General features: G+C 53.0%; 6 protein-coding genes across 6 annotated transcripts; 2 read left to right on the top strand and 4 right to left on the bottom strand.

Moving 5' to 3' along the window:
• Nucleotides 1–2,106: 2,106 nt before the first annotated feature.
• Nucleotides 2,107–3,219, top strand: N7482_010555 (NAD(P)-dependent alcohol dehydrogenase; the record flags this gene model as incomplete). Its single annotated transcript, XM_056692679.1, has 3 exons — nt 2,107–2,389; nt 2,453–2,882; nt 2,937–3,219. The coding sequence occupies 3 exons, from the start codon at nt 2,107–2,109 to the stop codon at nt 3,217–3,219; spliced, it is 996 nt and encodes a 331-aa protein (XP_056538636.1).
• A 1,367-nt stretch (nt 3,220–4,586) lies between these two features.
• N7482_010554 (asparaginase) lies at nt 4,587–5,657 on the bottom strand (the record flags this gene model as incomplete). The annotated part of the gene is made up of 1 exon (XM_056692678.1): nt 4,587–5,657. One exon carries the CDS (start codon nt 5,655–5,657, stop codon nt 4,587–4,589), a length of 1,071 nt encoding a protein of 356 aa, XP_056538635.1.
• Nucleotides 5,658–7,075: 1,418 nt separating this feature from the next.
• Nucleotides 7,076–9,781, bottom strand: N7482_010553 (threonine/serine exporter family protein; the record flags this gene model as incomplete). Its single annotated transcript, XM_056692677.1, has 1 exon — nt 7,076–9,781. The coding sequence occupies one exon, from the start codon at nt 9,779–9,781 to the stop codon at nt 7,076–7,078; it is 2,706 nt and encodes a 901-aa protein (XP_056538634.1).
• Nucleotides 9,782–11,565: 1,784 nt separating this feature from the next.
• Nucleotides 11,566–12,207, bottom strand: N7482_010552 (TspO/MBR family protein; the record flags this gene model as incomplete). The annotated part of the gene is made up of 2 exons (XM_056692676.1): nt 11,566–12,014; nt 12,105–12,207. The coding sequence occupies 2 exons, from the start codon at nt 12,205–12,207 to the stop codon at nt 11,566–11,568; spliced, it is 552 nt and encodes a 183-aa protein (XP_056538633.1).
• Nucleotides 12,208–13,623: 1,416 nt separating this feature from the next.
• N7482_010551 (uncharacterized protein) lies at nt 13,624–16,184 on the top strand (the record flags this gene model as incomplete). Its single annotated transcript, XM_056692675.1, has 5 exons — nt 13,624–13,896; nt 13,965–14,418; nt 14,487–15,618; nt 15,675–15,791; nt 15,881–16,184. The coding sequence occupies 5 exons, from the start codon at nt 13,624–13,626 to the stop codon at nt 16,182–16,184; spliced, it is 2,280 nt and encodes a 759-aa protein (XP_056538632.1).
• A 1,475-nt stretch (nt 16,185–17,659) lies between these two features.
• Nucleotides 17,660–20,237, bottom strand: N7482_010550 (uncharacterized protein; the record flags this gene model as incomplete). Its single annotated transcript, XM_056692674.1, has 4 exons — nt 17,660–18,631; nt 18,694–18,840; nt 18,899–19,663; nt 19,713–20,237. 4 exons carry the CDS (start codon nt 20,235–20,237, stop codon nt 17,660–17,662), a joined length of 2,409 nt encoding a protein of 802 aa, XP_056538631.1.
• Between the last annotated feature and the right edge of the window lie 886 nt (nt 20,238–21,123).

The raw sequence follows: 21,123 nt of genomic DNA, 5'->3' as shown, positions 1-21,123 counted from the left end.
CCGTGTTCATCTCCACGGTGCCTTCTTTACCAAACGGGATCGCCACGTGGCCTAAGTATGTTTAGCGCAAAGCGGATCATGAAATTGAAGTAAGCCATGGCATACGACACTGGTGTAGTTGAGTTCATTTTGTCACTGTCTAAGAACGTCTTAACTTTTGACGGTTCAAGGGTGCAACACTGGGCCGTGTATGCCCTGCCTACCCATCCTTCCTTCTGCGAGCTACGAAAAGCGAGGCGCAGTTGACTGGGATAGAGTGCTAGGGCCTTTAGCATACTAGGCTCTTAAAACAGCCTCCAACCAAACTACGCACTGCCATGGCGAGAATATAGGCAAAATATAAAAGGAAGGGACGTCATCTCGATGAGGCCATCAACAGTGTTTCTCGACAAGGACGCGAGCCTATGCCAGAGAGACCGAAATCAACCTTTGACAGGGTATTTAAGCCTGAAACTATTAATGACTTAAGAGGATGTGCTGCATTTTGTATGAGCAATCCCTCAACTATGGTGTAACGACGTGAACGGACCAAACACGATGATAATCCTGCCATCCACTACGGCCTGATCGCTTCTGCAAACCCGCTGATGAGGAATGCTTTGAGTCGTGATAGGCTCGCCGCTGAGAAAGGCGTACCGTGTTTCGAAATGACAATGGCAGGGCGTATCAACATCTTTTCTTGCGTTGTTTTTAATATGGGGCGTCTGTGACTACTCAGACTCGCATTATTGTATGACGTCTCAATCACACTCTAAGGACAGCAGGCATAAGGCTACCGTAAATATGTTTCTCGACAAGCGTGTGTCAACATCAGTGGGGAAGATGACAAGGAATCAAAGACTTTGTATCGCGCAGAATAAATAAGATGCGCGAGATCGTCATAGTTGCTGCTGCTGGAGAAAGTTGCTGCCAACTCTGGGTTGTAAGAATGGAAGGTACACAAGCCGTCACTCATTTATACTCAGCCGAGATCTTCGGGTTGACAGTTTGCCTAGTCTTTCAACTTCTTGCCTCTGCATTGTCCTCGGGTCTTGGCTTGTCATTGCAACATGGAAGCGATCTTGACTGTCTCTGGGGTCCTCCAGTTAAGGGATTGCTCGACGCCATCATGGGCCAGTTAAATGCGGTCGGGAAGGTTATTTCAAAATATGTCAATATCTTGCTTCCTCATCTTTGGTCACCACAACCCCAATTCAGAGTATACAGGTGGGGAGCTTTGCACGCCACTTTTGAGGGCTCTTGAATGACATTCCCGCTAGACGGCCGGCTTCCTACAAAAGACGTCACGATTTGGAACCTTGCATACCATCAACTTTAACACTCAATCTTAGTACAAATCCTAGTCCACAGGCGACGCCTCTGGAGGTTAGACGCCTCGGGCCGAGATTTTTAACGAGAAGCTGCTTACACCACAATAGACTGATTACAGACGCTTAAAACCAGGATGATAATATCAACAACGGAATCAAAGATTTTTAGAGTGAATCTTCATTCCCTTGACGTCATGGGATAGGTGGTCTAGAGTTTATTTTCCACCTACCAATTTCATCCCGGGCCGTCGATCAAGAAAGTCGCCGAAAACATCTTCGCTCGGAGCGAAGATTGTGCGGATAAAACTATTTCTTAGCTATTGTGGCAATTGTCTTGTTATTAATCCTTGGTTCCAGTGGAGCCTTGGGGCCACAGAGCTGTTGGTAGTGGCGGAAGTACCTCGGCTGGTGGGACGCTCGGAAACGTTTTAGGCTTGGTTATTGAATCATGACGATGGACCGAGCACTAAATTAGTGATTACCCCAACACGTGGAACTTTTCTGGAACAACCTTAATATCCTTTGCCTCCGAAATGAATCTTGCCGGGAAATTTTTTCGCTTCGGGGTATCCACTCGGGCCCTCGGTGGAACCACAGCAGCGTTAAGAGAAATGCTGAGAAATCGAGGGAAAAAGAGCCTGAGAGCTTCGAGGGCTTTTTGAATTATTTAAAAGCGGGTATCCCGTTCTTGGCTCTGTGATAATATCCGCAAACAAATAACCAAACCTGTTCTACCGTTCTACTATACATCTACTGTTCTACCATACAACCACCCAGTTTGCATCCTCGCCTCAGAATGAGCGTCACATTTGAAGTTTTCCGCGGGTCGAAGGACGGAAAAATTGTTGCGGACAAGACTACACGCACCCTGCAACCCAATGAGGTCTATATCGAAACCACACACTCCGGCCTTTGCGGCACAGACGAGCACTACCTGCGCTCCGGTCAGGCTCTTGGACACGAGGGCGTTGGCGTCGTACGACAGATCGGCCGCGATGTCACCAACGTCAAGGTTGGTGCCCGTGTCGGCTTTGGTTACACCCACTATGTGTGTGGAACCTGTGAGCAGTGCTTGAGTGGTATGTGGTGATGAGAAGACCCAGCAATCAAAGGGACCAAGCTAATTCGATACCTTCGAACAGGATGGGACCAATACTGCGAGAACAAGGAAGAATACGGTAGTCATGACCATGATCTTGGATCCTTCGGTGAGGGTGTCGTTTGGGATGCAGGCTGTGTTGTCCCCATTCCCGATGGGTATGACTCGGCAGATGCGGCCCCCTTGATGTGTGCTGGTGCAACTGTCTGGACTGTTCTTTCTGAGTACGGCGTTCGCCCCACAGACCGTGTTGCTGTCATGGGTATTGGCGGCCTTGGGCACTTGGCCATCAAGTTGGCAGCTGCAATGGGGTGCCACGTCGTTGTCCTCTCTAGCTCCGAGGCCAAGCGTGAAGAGGCGTTTGGCTTCGGCGCCTCTGAATACCACGTCTTCCGCTCGGGCCAAGAGATGAAAGATTTCAAGCCGGTGAATCATCTCTTGCTTTGTGGCAGTGCCAATGTTGACTATGCTGCGTAAGTTTGGATTTGCCATTTGACTACTCTCATCCAACTAACATTTAAACCCAGTCTGGTCCCCCTGATGGATGTACACGGATCGATCTACCCATTGACAGTCGATTTCGCTCCCTCTCCAGTCCCAATGCTCTTGATGAATGTGAAGGGCATCCGTGTGCAAGGATCTCTTGTCGCCTCTCGTCGCAGCCTGCGCTCTTTGGTGCAGTTCGCCGCTGAGAAGAAAATTAGCCCAACCATAATGACATTCCCATTGGACCAAGAGGGAGTCGAGAAGGCGATGCAGACTCTGCGTGACGGCAAGATGAGATACCGGGGTGTTCTTGTTCGCCAGTAAACAGATGGCATGTATATAGCGTTACAATGGATTATGGGTACATAGCATATAATAATGTCGTTTTCTTCAGACATTGGAATTTTGGTGAAAGCATGAGAAATTGAACTGATAGATATCGAGAGTTGAAACAATCACTTCAACGTGTTCCTCTTGCACTCTCCTAGGCGTCCTTATATTTCTATTTCTAGCACACACTTACTTCTCTGTCCCTTCACGTCTACTTCTATATATATCATCAATTCTCTATCTTACTATTAATACGTCTGCTGAAGGGAATCTGTGTCTTTCGCTTCCTCCAGATCATCGCCTCCCTCTGTCCTCTCAACTCAGGTCGGCTACTCTATGCCCTCTTTTAACCAGCAAGAGCTCTCATCCGACCTTTGCATTTGGTAGAACTCAATGCAGTTCACACGAATACTGTCAACCATATCTCTGAAAAACTGGGATTGGGGTCAGAACAGGACCGCCGCATCTCCAGCGGTCATATGGATTGCGGCACTTGATTGATGTTATCAGAATTGTCACCGACATAGGCAGATTCAGAATCAATGCTCTGCTCGGATATGCATACCATAATGATCTCAGTTGGAATGCTGTGTATTGCCATAGGTTTCTTTTCAACATTATGCCATTAGCGTCGGTCGATAGGGAAATTAATTTGTAGTATAGTGCGTCGACCTACACGCTGAACCGTTTGAACAAGGCCTTGTGACGGATGCCTTTGAAGGAAGTGCATGATATTCCTCAGAACGGTCCTGGATTGGTCGCAACAGGACAGAGAGGGATCTGGATATGGAAGCGGATCTACCGTGCCTTAGTCTACGAAGGATGCCGGGCTGCCCCGTCTGGTTTGGAGTTAGGGGCGGCATCCTGGGCATATTTTGTCAAGCCTGTTCCAGCTTCATATAGCAAATTTCTTGTACTTGCGCCATTTACCTACAGTTCGTTAGACTCTTTAGATCTGCGACGCTTAGAATAATACTGGCGCATGCATATCCATATTATCATTATAGCTACACCATAGTTTCTCCATTGATACAGCCGGTTACTAAAACCCACACAAGGAGATCTGACCGTGGAAGCACATTTGGACTCAAGCTACAGATAGTGCGGTCCAACTATTCCTCTTCAGCGAAGGCCTTCGGAAACACCTCGGATGCCACATATTAGACATGCGAATGCCCTGCGTCGGTTTAATCTCATTTAGAGGATGTAACCCCAAGATTACATACCCGGCCAATTTTCGGGCCTCCAATCAAGCTGCCCGCCCATGAGAGTCCTTCAACCTTTCTAATAGCCCCTCGCTTCGCTTGATGGGCATCGGAAATGGCTAAGAGCCGAGAATTGGCAAGGACAAATTCCGGTCATTAAGCCGGGCGCACTTTGAACGAATGGTATGTCTTTCCCGTCACAATACCAACAGTATTCTTGATCTCGGGACGATGGAACCGAGAAATTTGGTGTCGAATCTCCGGCGTGCCGATTTGAAGTTGCTCCAAAATCTCCGCAACCGCGGAGTACAAAATATCGATATTACCATCCTCGATCTTCACGGAAATGCCCAGAGCACCCTTGGCCCCGAGCTCTCTTGTTCGGTCCGAAGACTTAATGCCAATACCATAACAACCGGCTGCTCCAAGTTTGCCAATCAAGGAGCCCTGGAATGCTCTCATGAGGACAGTGCAAAATCGGTCGTCGCCCGCGACAAGCTCGGGATATTGAGACATAGCATGGAAGACACGGCCCAGTGCCTGTGTTCTTGGAGTTGTTTCAGAGCCATTGAATGATACTTGGCTGGCCCCCTCGGCAAAGACGGCATACATGCGGCCCAGGCAATGAAGCGGGAAACCGGGCGCTGGAAGGTTGCACCCATCGATGCCCCATTTCGATCCATTCTCATCAAGATGACAGATCTCATCTACAACCTGCTTTACTCGTACTTGCATGAGATTAGTAGGCAGATGGTAGGTTTGCACGTCTGCACCCAGCGCTTTCGACCCGGCGATCATTCCGGCGTGCTTTCCGGAGCAATTGCTGTAGACTGCAGTGGGAGTAAAATCTGCCTTGATCCACGACAGATTGACAGCATTCGAAACGGCAGGATGGCCGCCGCATTGAAGGTCGTCTTCGTTGGACTCTATTTTCGCCAAAATACTCCGTGCCCGCGCGATATGTCGATCTTCGCTGCTGTGCGACGCGCACATCAGGGCGAGGTCCGCATCGTCCAGGTTGAATTTCTGCAATGCGCCCGTTTCGACAATAGCCAGAGCTTGAGCAGGCTTGGCTGCGGATCGGACGAGGGTCATCCTGGTCGGATCGCCCACGGCATACAACAGCCGACCGCTGGCGTCGACGATGGCCGCGTGGACGCCGTGCCGGTTCTCCACGACCCCAGCCCGGTCTGTGACCACGAAATCAATCGAGATCACAGTTCGCATGATGGCTGGACAGTTGGGACGCGGTATTATAGTGAAATTCCAGTTTTGTCAGTCTTCGGTTTTCTGCACCTTCGCGATCACGCGGGGTACTTGTGCTTCTTGTGTGCGCTTACGCGAGCGGCAAGTTGCGACTGTGGAAGACCAAGTCCCTTGAACAGTTGCGGTGGGAGGGATAGAAAGTCGTTTAAATTGAGGCGGTTCCTTAAGACCGGAAAGCGTAGGTGACGTCTAAAAAGGCGTAGACTGCGGAATAATTAACGTACAAGGCTCTGCGAATGCAGCCCCTCGCTATCTTTCGCCGCGGAACCGCTATCATGGAGACTGAAGACGCTCAGACCCCAGGCTCCGCAATTTCCGGCCGGACTTTGATTGGCGTCGCTGCAGTAATCCTGTACTTGGTGATAATTAGCTCATGACTCAGAGGAAGATTCCCAGCAGCAGTGGACAAGGTGAAACCGAGTTAGCCAATGTCCGGATTAGTCTGACATGGATGGACGCATGATCCTACCATAACCCGTTTGAAGCCTACAAAGATCTCCCGTCCCTCAGGCCCATTGAATGGACTGACTAGTGGCACATGATCCTCGACAGTAGAAGAATCCGAGTGCTGACTGTAATAGACGCTATATCAACGCAATGGGCATAGTCTACGCCACGGATAAATTAGGGTTTACAAGCGATAATGCTTTTCTAGCGTTTCTGCGTGCACGGTGCCATGCGACAATAGGGTTATCATCGTGTTCTTGGTTTGAGACTGGAATAGCATCGAGGCATAAAAAGATTGCCTCTTCGCAATAGGAAATAAAAGTTTGACATGGGTGGGCGGGGTGGTTTTGATTACACGGTGACTTTGGAATTTTGAGTTTGTAGCTGGAATCGGTGATCTATAGTGCGCATTATGTATGGACATGCTGCCTCGCACACCATAATACTTATGGTACTCAAGGCGCATGCTTGCACCTTATCTGCTCGTTATGTAGACTAAGGAAGTACTGTGCGTGGTTCCATAGACATTTCAAGATGGGTCTCAACTGAAGAATTGGACGGCACTCCAGTCAGAACTGAAACAGCTGTAGTAGTCCTACGAACCGGAGACTGTCATGACGGAACAAAACTTCGCGTATGTAGAATGAGAATGAGATGGAAATCTAAATGACAAACACCATAAAACCAACCTCTTCCAAATGTATCCCATGGAAATCTCAAAACACCAATGAATCGCTAAGACGTTTTCACACGCACGCCAAAATCAAATATAAAAACCGCTAAATAACAATCACAAGAACCGTGTTGACCCCAAAATGTGCACCGTATATGGCAACAGAAATAGAAACAAAATTATATATATATAAAAAAAAGATGAGCCATGATGGACGAGAGTCAAGAATGCCCGAGAAGACAGAAAATTATGAACAGGTCTAGAAGCTGAACAAACCAGTTCGCTTCTTGCCCAAGGGGTAAACGACGAGCGCGGCAATAAATAAGCCCACCGTAATACCGATTGCAACCTGGATCATGCCAAAGCCAAGACTGGCCACCGAGGTGTCAGACAGACTGGTCGTACTATTATTTGACGACGCAAGATTATCCCGGACTGAATTGGCGTACTGCACACCCGCGATAAGCGAGCCACTGGACGCGAGACCGGACGGCACGAGAACAAAGATACCTGGCAAAATTGCGGTGGCGGCGTGGCCGTGCCAGAGACGGCTGTAGAGGTTACCCAGGACGCCAATGGTGAAGGCGCCCACAGTATTGGCAACCTCGGACTGGGAGCCAAGCTTAGTCGTGCTGAAGAAGTTTGTGACGTACCCCGCCACGGCGATGAAGACCATGACTGGCATCTGTTTCCACTTGCCGTGGTTGACGATGGCCAGAAAGACGGCGTAGATGGCGACGAAGGGGAACCGCGCTGTGTAAGCGGAGCCGTAGATACCTACGTTGGAGCAGGTCGTTGCGGAGGTGGCATTGCCATCCATGAGGCCATATACCGTGGTGCCGACCGTGATGCCGTAGCCTAGGAAGAGAGAGTAAATGATGGCATAGACCATGCGAATTGATCCGGCGATCATCTGGTGCGATTGCAGTTCCAGACTGCTGCAGAGGACCATGAAACCGGGCAGGATGAGGGCGATGGAGGACTGGGCGAGCGCGGAGAAGCAAAAGAGCTCCTCCTGCTGGCCGTTGCGGGTGATTTTGATGCTACCCAGGGCCCGGGCCAAAAAGGATGTCAGGACGGCGGCGGTGACTTCGAAGACGTTGGAGTAGAGGACAGAGCGGGGTGCGAGAACGTGTTGCATCAGGCCGACGAGGCAGCCTAGACAGAAGATAACGGGCAGGTCGATGGGTCGCGCACTGAAGGCGAAGGGCCCGACGGCGGCACTGGCCAGGCCGTACGTCAGGACAAGGATCCACTTGTTGAAACGCGGCTTGCGCGACATGATCTCGTCCAGCTCCTGGGTAGCCTCTTCGACACCGATGAGATCATGCACGACATTCTTATACACGTTATGTGTATCCGCCAAGCGACCCAGGTCGACGCCCTGCACCATGCGCACCAGCTTGACCTCCGCCGTACGAGTGGTCGGGTCATCGAAGGACATAATCATACACCCGGGGAGATACAAGAACTGCCCCGAGACCTCGAGCACCCGAGCTGTCATCTGCATATATTCCTCCAGCCGATGTGTCGGCGCTCCGTAGCGCATCAGCGCACGGCACAGCTGCATAATGTATCGATGGCGAGACAAGATCTCTGCAATGTGCACCGTGACCCGGATCTCGTCTTCCAGCCGAGTCTTGCGCCTGCGCTTGTGCTTCTTCCCCGGCTGAAGAGACTCGACTGTGACGGGCGGGAGAGTCGGGCGCCCCAGGTTTAAAGAAGCGTCGACCAGCGACGAGGTGGACCGGTGCGCGGATTTTTTGTACCACTTAATCTTCTCCTTGCGCGGGGTGGCGGTGCCAGAGGCCGGCGTGGACCGTGGGGCTAGGGAAGGAGACAGCGAACCGATCTTCCTCGGCGTGGCCCCGCCCGAGGACACCTGTGTGTCGCTGTCCGAGTCATCGGTGATGACACTCTCCGCCCGCGAAGAGCTCCCCGTCTGGGCGGCGTGCAGCTTGAGCAGCTGCGAAAGAATCCCGCTCCCCCCAGCCAGTCCACTGGACCGGCGACGCGCCGCAAAGTCCTTCAGCATGCCCTCGGGGGTGGTTTGCCCGGACCGCTGGTACGCCCCACGCGGGCGGCGCTTGCGCAAGGCGGGATTATCCTGGGCCTGGGTCATGCTGCGGACGAGGCGATGTGCCTCAGCGCTGGGTGGCGCCTCGTGCGGCTCCTCACCAGCCTCCAGCGTCCGCAATCGATCCGCAGCATGGCGGGCCCGGCGCGCCTGCAGTTCCTCCAGGGGGATACCGAGGTCCTCCGGCATGATGGTTGCGTTCAAGGCCTCGCCCTCGTCTGGCGAGCGACCGAGGCGCTCGGTCAGTCGCAGGGTCTTCTGGCGGAGGAGTTGGCCCGCATGTCGGAAGCGCTCGCGCGCGGAATGAGTGCGCTCCATTTCCTGATCATGATGCGCGTCTTTCTCTGAATCGCCGGGGACGTACTCATTGTTTGGCGTGCGGCCACCTGCGAGGCCCGTGTGGCGTACATGTGTCGGCGCCGGCGGGGTGACGCTTCCGGACAGCGGGATATCACTCAAGTCCGCGGGCGGCAGTAATGGATGATGGGAAGCGTCGGAGCGGTCTGAGGAAACTCGGTGAGAGTCGCTGCCGGGCAGATGATGGAATTGCTGGCTGATGGAGCGACTGATGGAGCGAAAGCGCACGCGTGGCGACCGGATTCGATGGTGTTCGGCATGGGCGGGCGCGGGCGCAAGCTCGGGCTGGGGCTCGGGCTGGGGCTCGGGCTGAGGCTCGGGCTGGGGCTCGGGCTGAGGCTCGGGCTGGGGCTCGGGCTGAGGCTCGGGCTCGGGCGGCCCGGCCTCGTACTGGTGAGCATCTACGGTTGTTTCACGCTCGAGACTCTGCCGACTGGAGGAATGGATGAGGTCGATAGGGGGGATGGGGGAGAGAGGAAATTCGTCGTATTCTTCGCTGGGGCTGGGGTGAGGGGCGTGCGGTTCGGACATGCCAGCGAAGGGATGAGTCCGGGAAGGCCGGACGGGCGGGGAATGTTCGTCCAGTCGAAAAGATGCAGAGGAGAACCTGAAAGAATTGGAAGTAGAGCGAATGGGCGGGAGAGAACATGCAGGAGTAACGATAGTAGAGAAAAAGGAATGGAGCACGATCGGGAAAAGAAAAATTGAACACAATTGCATTGAGAGAGGTGAACCCAGATCTATGAACTAAGAACGCAGCATGACACATCCGTCTAGATTGTTCGGCCCGGGGAAAAGGGAGGGGAGTATCCACGGATCCCGCGCTGGATGCAGTTCTGGGCTGCTCCTCTGCTCGTTCTAGAGCCAGGATCAACCGGAGTCCCACCGCGTACCCACGAAGAGTGTCGTTCAAGTCTCCTTCCGCGCCTAGCGGTTCTGTTTGAGGTGTGCTCGAGAGGTGCTCGGACCAGCTGCATGACAACCGGGCGGCATTTGGTGGCTGCTTGGGTTGGCCAGTGGCAGAAGCCCGGAGCAAAATGTCCCTGCAGAGATTTTTTAGCTGCAGGGCTGGCCCAACCACACCCTGCCGGTCCCTTATCACCGAAGTATACAGTCAAGTCCACCACACCAACTTCCCTGCTATCAGCTCCCCCTCGGCCAACTGTAATCCCCGTCGTGTGAGGCAATTCCATCATTCGAGGATCCCGTGTGTGACAGGCAGCGTGCATGCGTTCTAGAACAGCACGCGTACCACTGGTACATCATCGCGGCCAGGATGGTGGGGTCGTGGTGGCGACCCAACTGGATTGTCCTTTTGACTTGCTGTGGCACCGCGGCCATCCGGGCGGTTCGTTCCAAGGATTCCTCGGTCTCGTGGGCGTTGCTAGCGCGGTCGCTGGTGAGCCTAAAAGGGATTGAGGCCGGCTAAACACCCTAGGAGGACCCTAGCCCGTCGTTTATCTGGGCATCGTGGAACGTAAAGAAAATGAGAAAAACTTCGTGGCCCTTATCGAGCATCGTTGGGCTGCATTCGGCCTGCCCGAGGCGTCGGTTGCGGGACCACGATCGACGGCCGAGCAATTCATTGCTCTAGCCACCCCCTGAGACTTCAGAGACGAGAGTTCAGACGCTCTCGGGACTTCAGACACTCTCGAGAGAGAGCTGGCCCTTGCGGGATGGACAGGGGACAGGCATATCACAGCGTCATGATCCACCGAGATGGGATCATCATGGATGGGTGATGGGAGTTGTTTGGTCGGGGGGCGAGCGGCGAGCGGCGAGCGGCGAGGTGGGAAGGAGAAGTGGGGGGCTTCACAGAAACCACGCCCGAATAAACATAGAAACACTCGCCCCACCGAGAGCTCTCCAGGCGGCGTTCCAGCCGCCCGTAGAACGATGGTGCAATGAGATATCATATGATAGTTGTGACAGTCATGATACCCGTGCCCGCCATCACCTTGAAATATATCAATTGTCAAAGGGTGCCGATGCCGAGTTATTCACGGATCCCTTGGATCACATCATATTAACCGACTATGTGTATGCGTGGTGCCCCTTTACTAGCTAGGTGACTCGACTCGACGGCCACGAAGGAATGGAGGACCCGACCAGCTGATGAATAGAAATTGTACGACCGCCTGAAACCCGCGCTAGAAGGAAAACTAGCAAGGCACGGCCATGATATCCACTTCATATCAAAACCAGATCGCCGCACGGCCCATCCAGCTGCTTCGAAAGCCCCCTCGCCTATTCGCGCCAATCCCTATGCTGCATTACAACACCTGCTCTTCATCTCTCTCTGTTTTGCTTGCAGTCTACTCCGACCGCGGGTGCTTCTTAGGCAATGTCCACCCGTTCAACCACCCCACGCCCGCATTCAAATACGCTGCGTAGCCGAGCCACACGTAATACGGAGTCATCAGCCAGAACGCCGTGCGGTCGGCATCCCACCAGTTGGCCAGCAGCAGCGTGACGTTACCCATCAGCAGGGTCATGTCGCCCAGCGCGGCCGCGGGCCTGCCCAGCCCGAAGAACAGCGGCATCCACAGGAAGTTGAGCGCCAGCTGCGTGGTGTATAGCGTCTGTGCGGACCGGTTGGCGGCATGGACGGCGTGCGAGAGCGACTGCGACGCGGTAACGGTTGCGTGGTGCGAGGCGTAGCCCATCAGCCCGTATAGAAGGGTCCAGGCCGGGCCGAAGAGCCACGCCGGGGGGTGGAGCGGTGGTTGGCGGAGCTGACCGTAGGTCTCGTTCGTCTTCTTGCCTGTCCAGCCGAGAATCTAGTTAGCAGCTGGTCGAGGTTGCAAACAGTCGTATTCCCTCGTAGCCGCTAGCATGAGGGGCGGGGACGTACGATTGGTGAGCAGCGCAGACGCTGTGCCGATCGTGATGGGCGTTGCGACCGCAAGGAGTGGCGAGGTGGTGATGGCCTGAGGCAGCACGAACGACCACGGCATGATGGCGGCAATGAGAAAATGAATGGTTGACTCGATCAGAGTCGCTATTCTCAAGAAGACAGCGACGATTATAGGAGCGCAAGCCGGAGATCTCCTGGGATCCTGAGATCGAGCCCCAGTCTCAGCCGATCGCGATCGGTAGAATGCCGGCCTCCCGCTACGTCACCGGCACTGCCGTGACGGCCGCCCGCTCCACCTTTCGCTTATAGGTCAACGGCATGGAAGCTGTCCAGATCGACCTGCTGAGTGAGATTGGAGGAGACTGTTGGAGCCTCGATCGCGACGTGGGGTCGGCACATCTGAAATTAAGCTATATACCTACTCGTATCATATGGAGACTGCCGTCACTATATATCTGAGCTCCATTGGAGTGGTGTTGCGATCATTCTTCTCATCTGTCACAGGAGCTGAAATTAGACTGGCGACCGGGGTGCTCACCTAGTACCTACTAGGTACCTAGGTCTCAAATCTCCCTCGCTATCAAATATTTTTGTTCTAAGACAGGTGAATATCACACCGTGCCTCGCCCGATACCTAAGGGAAGAGGTAGCAGGGCAGGATCCCCACATGGACGTTAGCATGTTGTGTGAGTTTGCAGCACCATTTCCTTTGGCATATACCACAGCGTGCTTTTCCTTCATCGCCTATCTGCAGCTAGGCGCACCATTTCAAATTTGTGAGTGTATGTATGAGTTCATTGTAGACACGGAAACCGTGACCCTCGGACCAACCATTTACTCCTATAGGTAATGCTGAAAAGAACAACTCAAGCGCCAAATTGAATTTTTGAAATACCCCAGGAGCCACGCCAGTTAGCGAGGACCAACCAACGGCATCTTCAATTTAACTCCAGGGGCTGCATTGTGATACCGGTTTCGACCTGCTCAGCTCCGTAGTCATGTTGCGTCAAATGCAATTTCTGTTAGTGGGCTAGCGCATTATGTTCTTCAAACCTTTTATAAACCACCGTACCCATGGTACTGACCACCGTACCCTTGTGACCTCAGCCTTGCTAACCCGCAAGGGTAGGTGGGGTGGTCAGTACCACGGGTATGCAGTCGCTTTCGGGGATAATGATCCATTCTTTGTCAAACATTGTCAGACTATTCTGGCCCTCCGCGTGTCGTCAAAACGTTCCAGAAGCAATGCGTTCATAGATGTCGTACACAAGCGATTTTGATTGGCCCCCGACACGCGGCGCAAACTCTCTTGCGAGGATAATACTTCCCCGCCACGACTCGATCTCCGTTACCTTGGGAAGGCTGCGGAGAGCTACTTGGTGGCGGTCGGCATACCCTCGAGCCTGACGATCCAACTTCCCCATCATCAATTGTCTCCCTGGCCTCGTCCATGCTCAACTGTCCAGGCCTTGACATGCCGTTCATGGTCTCCTCGCGGCGGCGCTGAATGTGAAAGATGAAGCAGTTTGGGGACGCCATCATCATCGTCGATGTGGTGTTCTGGTTCCTGGCCACAGTGTTTGTGGCTCTGCGCCTGGTGTCGCGGACCGTCATTGTCCGCAAGGTCAACCTGTCGGACACGGTGATGCTGGTGGGCTGGGTGCTCACCACCGCCCTCTCTGGCGTCAATATCTTTGCGACAACCAAAGGCTTGGGATTGCGCGAAGGCGTCCTGCTTGCGTGGCGGCGGCCGCTGGCGGTCGCTGAGTATGTGTTTGCAGTGCTTTATGTATATCTGTCTGTCCACTGCGCTCTAGGAAGTTGTGTCCTCACTCACACATCTACTCAACTCTCTAGTATCCCGCTCTCGGAGCCATCAAATCATCCATCCTCTTATTTTACCTGACCCTCGCAGCCCAACAGCGCCTCTTCCGGCTGGGAGTCCTCATCACGCTTGTGGTTGTCATCCTCTTCACTGTGGCCCTCACCCTCGTCAACCTGTTCCCCTGTCGGCCGCTCTCGTCGTCACTCCTCATCCAGACCCCTCCAGGAACGTACTGCATTGACATTGTTGCGCTCTACATTTCTACTGCCCCAATCAATATTGTCACCGATGTCGCCATTTTCGTGCTCCCCTTACCGATGCTGTGGCGCGTACACCTCCCTCGACGGCAGAGGATCATCCTGCTGCTCACCTTTGGCACTGGCCTATTCGTCATCGTCATCAGCATTCTCCGCACCGAGTTCCTCTTGCAGACGGCCATCTCCCGGGTGACCAAACCTCACAAACCGAGCGTTCACGATTTGTCGTGTAAGTGCAAATTTCTGAGTCATTCGTCCACTGGTCAATGTGTGAGTTTTACTGATCCGTCTGTGCAGATTACGATGGCTATGTCTTGCTCTGGTCCACTGTCGAGCTGAATCTCAGCATCATGTGTGGCTGTGTGCCCAGCTTGAGGCCTCTATTCTCCCGGTTCCTGCCACGCATCGTCCACTCTCCAGTGCGAACGCAGCGCTCCACCGACCCAGGGACGTCAACCAGCGACGGGCAGCATGGGCTTCATTCCCTGTCCGGTGACTCGGTTCGCAAGTTCGGAAGGATGAAACGCAAAGGGACAAATCCTCAGGACTCGATGACAAGACCAGCATCGGGGTCGAATCCTGCAGCCAGAACGGAACGGCGGCCGCGGTTTGATTTTTTCCGCCTCTCCCGGTCTAAGAACATGCTGAACATGGGTGAACGAGAATCACGGACCCCGCTGGCCGTGATGGGCATCCTTTTCCTGCTATGGGGCTTTGCAGACGGGATCATCAACATCTTCTTTTGGCGATTCCAGCGCTATAGTAATTCTGAGGTGAATGCCGCCTTTGGAATGCATGCCGCGTATTGGGGGGCCTATCTGTTCGGGCCTCTTCTCATCTCGAGGCCCGTTTTGAAAAGCAGGGGGTTCAAGATCTGCCTCCTAACTGGAATCTCAATCTTCTGGCTCGGCATGCTGTTATTCTGGACCGGCACGGTGCTGATCTCCGTCGCGGCCCTCGTGGTGGCAAGCTTCGTCTCTGGGTTGGGTCTGTCCGTGCTGTCAACGGCGGCACACCTCTTCATTGTACTCTGCGGACCGCCGAACCTTGGCGAAATCCGACTGACCCTCGCCAGATGCATCTATGCCACCAGTGGGGCAGCCGCACTGATACTAAGTCAGCAAGTGCTCTTCGAAGATGTGGCAGATGCGTCCGGCCTGATCGAGATTCAATGGATCTTTCTGGTCATGGCGCTGGTGTCAATGGTATTGGTAGCTATGTACAGCTTCTTGCAGCTTCCCGAAGCCGCCGATGAGGAATTGAAAGAGCTCACGCGCTGGGACGACCCAGAGAACTGTGGCTTTGTGTGCGGGGCTCGTGTCGTTTGGGTGACTTTGGTTCTAGGGGCTCTGTCGCAATTTTGCACTGTGGGTGGGCAAGAGTCTTTTCGGACGAATTTCCTCTATTTCGTACCGTTCAACGAACCCGAGTAAGATTGGAACGGTCCTCCCCGTGCACCATTGATCTAGCTAACCCCTCCTGCAGCTCTCATCCTTCAAAATATACCTTTGTCGCCATCGGCCGCGGCGCCGTCGCAGCTGGCTACCTCCTCACGGCGCTTATGCTGCTCGTCTGCAAGCCGCGCTGGGTTCTACTAAGCCTGTATCTCTGCTCAATCCTATTTTCCATCCTCTGCATAGCCATGTCAGGATATGTGGGCATCACGATGGGTATCCTGCTCTTTTTTTCAGTGCTGGAATTTTCTCCATTAACTTTGCCATCTGCCTCCGAGGCATGGGCGAGCATACGAAGACCGCGGCCGCATTCTTGACCACGGCCTGCATCAGCGCTGCGCCGTTTCCTTTCGTCCAACGCATCGTATCCGAGTCCCACGGATACCGGTATGGAAGCGCCATTGACGTCGCGCTCTTCTCCACTGGCGCATTCTTTTCGCTCTATCTTAACCTCGTTGGGCCGGCCCGGATGCAGATCGATGGGTCTACTCCACAGCCAGAGATCCATCAAGAAAATCCCCCTTCCATTACCTACGCTTGATCTATCAGACCCTGTCCACAAGTCCGAAGTGTAGTTCAAGTCTTCGCGTCTTGACCATGCCGGATGAGAATGTCTCTATTGGGTGAATGGCCACATGTGGGTCCAAGTGGATACAGTATATCTGATCGATCCGCCACACCAGATCGATGGTCGGACGCACAATCGCCAAGACATAATAATCATCGTCATCGGCTCCAGGAACGGTCAACCCTAGGCGCTTTGTTGCTCCTGGGACCTCCAGTACAGCTCCCACAAGCAGCCATGTGTCCTCCGGGGTTCGAGTGGAGTGTCTATGGGATCGGTATCTCCTGAGGTTCCAGTAAAGAAACATCGACGGCTCCGCGGGCTCACGATTTCGATGTCACCTTTTCTTGCGCTCTCCTGAGCCCTTATTTTGACATAAGCAACTTCCACGAGACACAGACAGTTGGGAGATGGTGTCTAGTCAGTGAAATGCTCATTTGAGCTTCACTTTCCTGCCTAGCCCATCTCCAAAACACGTTGGAATATTAGCGTACGTTATGGATTGAGCCGGAGCAATGACGCCACTCAACCTTTTTAGTGGTGATCAGTTGGGGCTGATGGAGATTCGGGACTGCCAAGTTAAAATAGACTGTATGCCCTTTAAAATGCAAGGGCTTTCATATTCAACAACGCGACTGCGGCTGGTGGAGAGCACATACCAGTTCGGAACCCAACTGGTTCGGCGAAACAGAGTGTTAACGTTCGCAAATCAAAATATGAGGCCTAAGATAAGGCCTACAATCCGGTATACCTAAGATACCTGCCTATAGCTTTATTTATGTATTACTGGTGCGGTGCTGATAGCAAGGACCAAGCCCTGCATGGTCCGGTCCGGTCCGCGGCGACCTCACCAGGCCGTGTGTAAGCAAGCATATATCTTCATTGGCATACAGCGGCCTTTCGTGCAGCCATTCGTATTGTGGACATCGCCGCCTCGCCTTGTCGCCTAAAGCCTCATTAATATGTAATCTATTGGCATGGAGGATTGGTTAGACGGATGAGAACCCATTTTTTACAGTTGTAGCAACGGCGTCATACGGACCGGAGAGGAGGAGGCATCTCGTGTGCTCTCTTCTGCTATGGACTGACTGGCAAGCAGAGCTCAAACAATAAGGTGGCGATCACACTAGGCGCAGACCATGCGCAGACGTGTGGTTCCCCGGAAATTGCAACAGTGCTTTTCGATATGGCATAACGCTGTGTGCCTTGCAGGCTGTCTTCATGAAAAGAGAAGCCAAGAATCCCATTTGGTCTTATGTCAAGCGCTGAATTTCCCCTACATCATCCCATAGGTACATGTTTCCATCTCTTCTACTCACTCCAGTCAATATGACCTCTTTTGCAGACAAAGCACACGAAGAACTTCGGTAAGAGATCTTCTATAAGCATTATTGACTGTGCTAACTTGACATTGCAACCCTTCAATCCCCACGGAACCGCTATCGCCACACTCATATCTCTTTGAGAAATCCTACTTCAATGAGCTTATCTGTTGGCAGCCGGAGGTTGGCCATTTTGTTCCTCGTATTATCCCGGATCCACAGAAAAACGCGTAGCAAGGCTCTTCGGAAGTGCGCTGTGTTGGGCTTGATTTTCATCTGCTCCTTCCCGACAATGTAGAGCACCTTGTGTGAATATGCCGCTTCCAGATTGGCGATTTCAGAACCGAGGAATGCGCGCGCGTCTGTGCTGCCTTCCGCGGCGGTGCTATTAGGGGTGACCGAATCCTTTGCTTCATCCTCTTCGTCTAAGGACACGCTGGCACTTCTCGTTGTTAGATAATTCCGGACCTGGTCGACGATCACACTCGCCAAGTTGGGTGTGATGATCTCGTCATTATAGCCGTATCGAACAACCAGCCGGTAACAATTTGGAATGGCCAACCGCGACACGGTAAATCGATTCTCAGGGGCGATTGAAGGTTGCTCGAGGGGGCGGAGATGGAAGAAGACAATCACCTCAGGCAAGGAGGTGAGCTTAAGCACAAACTGGCTGAACACGGTCGGGGTCGTCTCGCCCGCTTTGTCGAAGAAGATCCCAAGACCGCGGGTGATGCTGACTGGAAGGCCATCATATCGTTTGGACAGGAATATTTGGCCATCTGGACTAGAAACGATGAAATGTGATGTGGGGAAGCGGTCCTCAGCTTCGGCGAACCATTGCTGCTCTTTGCCGTATCGCCACAACAGAAACAGCATGGCGAGGATTGCAGCGAGCGTGATTGTGAACCAGGCTCCTTGAGGCACCTTGTTCAGCGCAGAGGAGAGATATGTACCGTCCAGGCAGGCCAAGGTGAGCCACGGGAGGAGAACAAGGTACGGGCTGATCTTCCAGACGAACATTGCAGCCAGAGAAACCATGCAGGTGTCGAAAAATGTCACGAACATAACGCACACGCCGTAGGCATTACCCAGGGACGTCGTCTGGAGGACATAGGATAAGCCGCTGGAAAAGAGTAAACCAGGAGAAGAAAAAGGTCACTTACGTTATTATAGATGGATGCGATCAGGATGGTTCCAATCATCAGCAGCCAATTCGCGATCGGAATGAAAAGCTGCCCGTGGAAAATCTCAGAAGTATGTATGACTTTGATCTGAGGGAAATAGGAGAGTTTCATCACTTGTGCAAGAAGCTGCCAGCATTGTCAGAGTGGATCTTCTCCTAAATGAAAGGGTTGCAAACTCTCTCACCTGGAAGGTTGCGGTAATGATGGCCTGCGAGGCAACAACAGCAGCTAGAATGGCGATGATCAAGGCTGGATAGAGGGTTCCAGGTGGGGCCGAGTTGAAAAAGGGATTTGAGTACGCCTCTGGGTGGGTGCTGATATATGCGGCCTGCCCGATATATGCTAACAAAAGGCAGGGAAACGTGTAGCACAGCCAACTGATCTGGATCGCTTTTCGGCTGAAGGCACCCAGGTCCGCAAAGAGAGCTTCCACACCTGTGAATGCGAGCAAAGTACCACCCAGCATCTTCCATCCTTCTGTCTTATTACGGATCAAGAACTGAAACGCGAGGCCAGGATTAAAAGCCACGAAAACCCCGGCATCATACTTGGTGAGGTTGTATATCCCGAACGCCGCGTTAAAAGCGAGCCATATGATCACGATCGGTGAGAACGCGAAGGATAATTTTGTGATTCCCAGCGGCTGAATACAAAACAGCACGACGAGGATGGCATCAGTGACACCGATTACTGTGCCTTTGGATATGCTCGGTTGCACAACTTCAATGCCCTGAACGGCTCCGAGAACGGACTGGGCTGGAGTGAGCAGGCCATCGGCTAGTACCATAGTGACAGCCAGCACACCGATCACTTTTAGCAGCCCTCGCGCGAACCGACTGGACTCTAAGCGTTGGCGCACTTTCTGACCCGCGTGCTCCAGATCACCGGATAAGTACCGTTTCATCTGGATCAACGAAGCCTCCCTTGGATCACGGTGGGTGATATTCATCTGTGAGTCAGTTAGCTTTTGCGAGGAAGAGATCATGAGGAGTACTTACATAGCGGCTGAGAAGGGAATAGGTACTGAAAGTGCCACCTTCGCCGTCATTATCGGCACGAAGAATCACCAGCACATACTTGACAGTCACCATCATGAACAGGCTCCAAATAATGATGGAGAGGGCGCCGATTAGGTCTGGCCGAGAGGGAGGGGACGAAAAAGTGGACGAGAAGACGTAGAGGGGACTGGTGCCAATATCGCCATAAATTACGCCCACGGATTGATATGCCAGCCAAAAAAGCATCTTGCCTTTGAATACCTGTCTCTGCTTGAAGTCGCCCGGGTTTCGCAAGCCTGGGTCGTCGTCTGGTTGCTCAGCGGAGATCTTGCTACTGATCCGCTCCGGCATCCTGGGGTGGGAGCGGATATTGTAAATACTCTCGTGGACGTCCCCTTGATGGGATCGGGCCATCGATTGCGACTTGGAGAAAGCTGGGCCCATCGTTGATGCATCATCGTCTGACGGCAGCTGTCCGGGCTCATCTCCCGCATACGCGGGATCTGCGATTCGGACGGTCGCCATGCTGTTAGAAAACAGACAAGGAACGGTCGAAAGCGACGTTGAGATCGATGATGAGGGAAGATGGCTGCATGGTCGTTGTGCGTCTGCCTGGCAGGTGATGCGACTTATAGCGAAAACACAGGCTGAGCTTGCAGGGGGCTTATCTGAGGTTATCGTTGCGATCTTATTAAATTAATGATGGTCACTTACTGATCCTTCCGTGAATCCGCCGCGGAACAGCAACGCCACATGGCAAACGTGCACCAGAACGGAGGTTAGCGGTGAGCAAAGCACACTTGACACGGCACTAGGCATGTGAGATTACGCGGACTGAGCAAAATAAGCTTCCTCAGCTGTTGTGTGATAGGACCGGATAATTCCCTCATACCTCATTCTGGCAAACGATGAGCAAACGTCGGGCCGCTAAGTGACGAGATAATGAGCAACCCTAGAAACTAGCAGCCTTAAAAACAGACCGCTGGTATTATTGTCACTGCGTTCCTGGCGGATTTGGGGAATATTCTTGCTTGATCGGAGTTTCCGTGCAACTCTACGAGTTGAGCGGTGGCCAGAATAAGATCAATGCTAGGCACTAGATCTATTAAAGTGGGGCCACATCACACCACGCAATAATGACTGCAATTTGGTTATCGCATGCAATTGTTGGCTCAATAGGGTATTATATTAGCGGATCACAAGTATTTTACGGAGGCTGCCGCTTCAGCTCTTCGACTTCCATGCCAAAATCCACACGTTTCTTCCCTCCCATACTGGTCTCTGGGTTCTCAACGGACCAGCCCCATTGATAAACGTCATATGACCGCCACCACCCAGGTCATCTAAGTTGCCTCCCGCTCCATGTTGGCGACTGCGTCGATAGGCCTCGAGTCGCGTACGCTTCTTCAAG

Source organism: Penicillium canariense, assembly GCF_028826845.1.
Source record: "Penicillium canariense strain IBT 26290 chromosome Unknown utg000008l_segment0_segment0, whole genome shotgun sequence".
Classification (NCBI taxonomy): domain Eukaryota; kingdom Fungi; phylum Ascomycota; class Eurotiomycetes; order Eurotiales; family Aspergillaceae; genus Penicillium; species Penicillium canariense.
The sequence above is the reverse complement of the archived record's forward strand: the minus strand, read 5'-3'. Positions and strand labels throughout refer to the sequence as shown.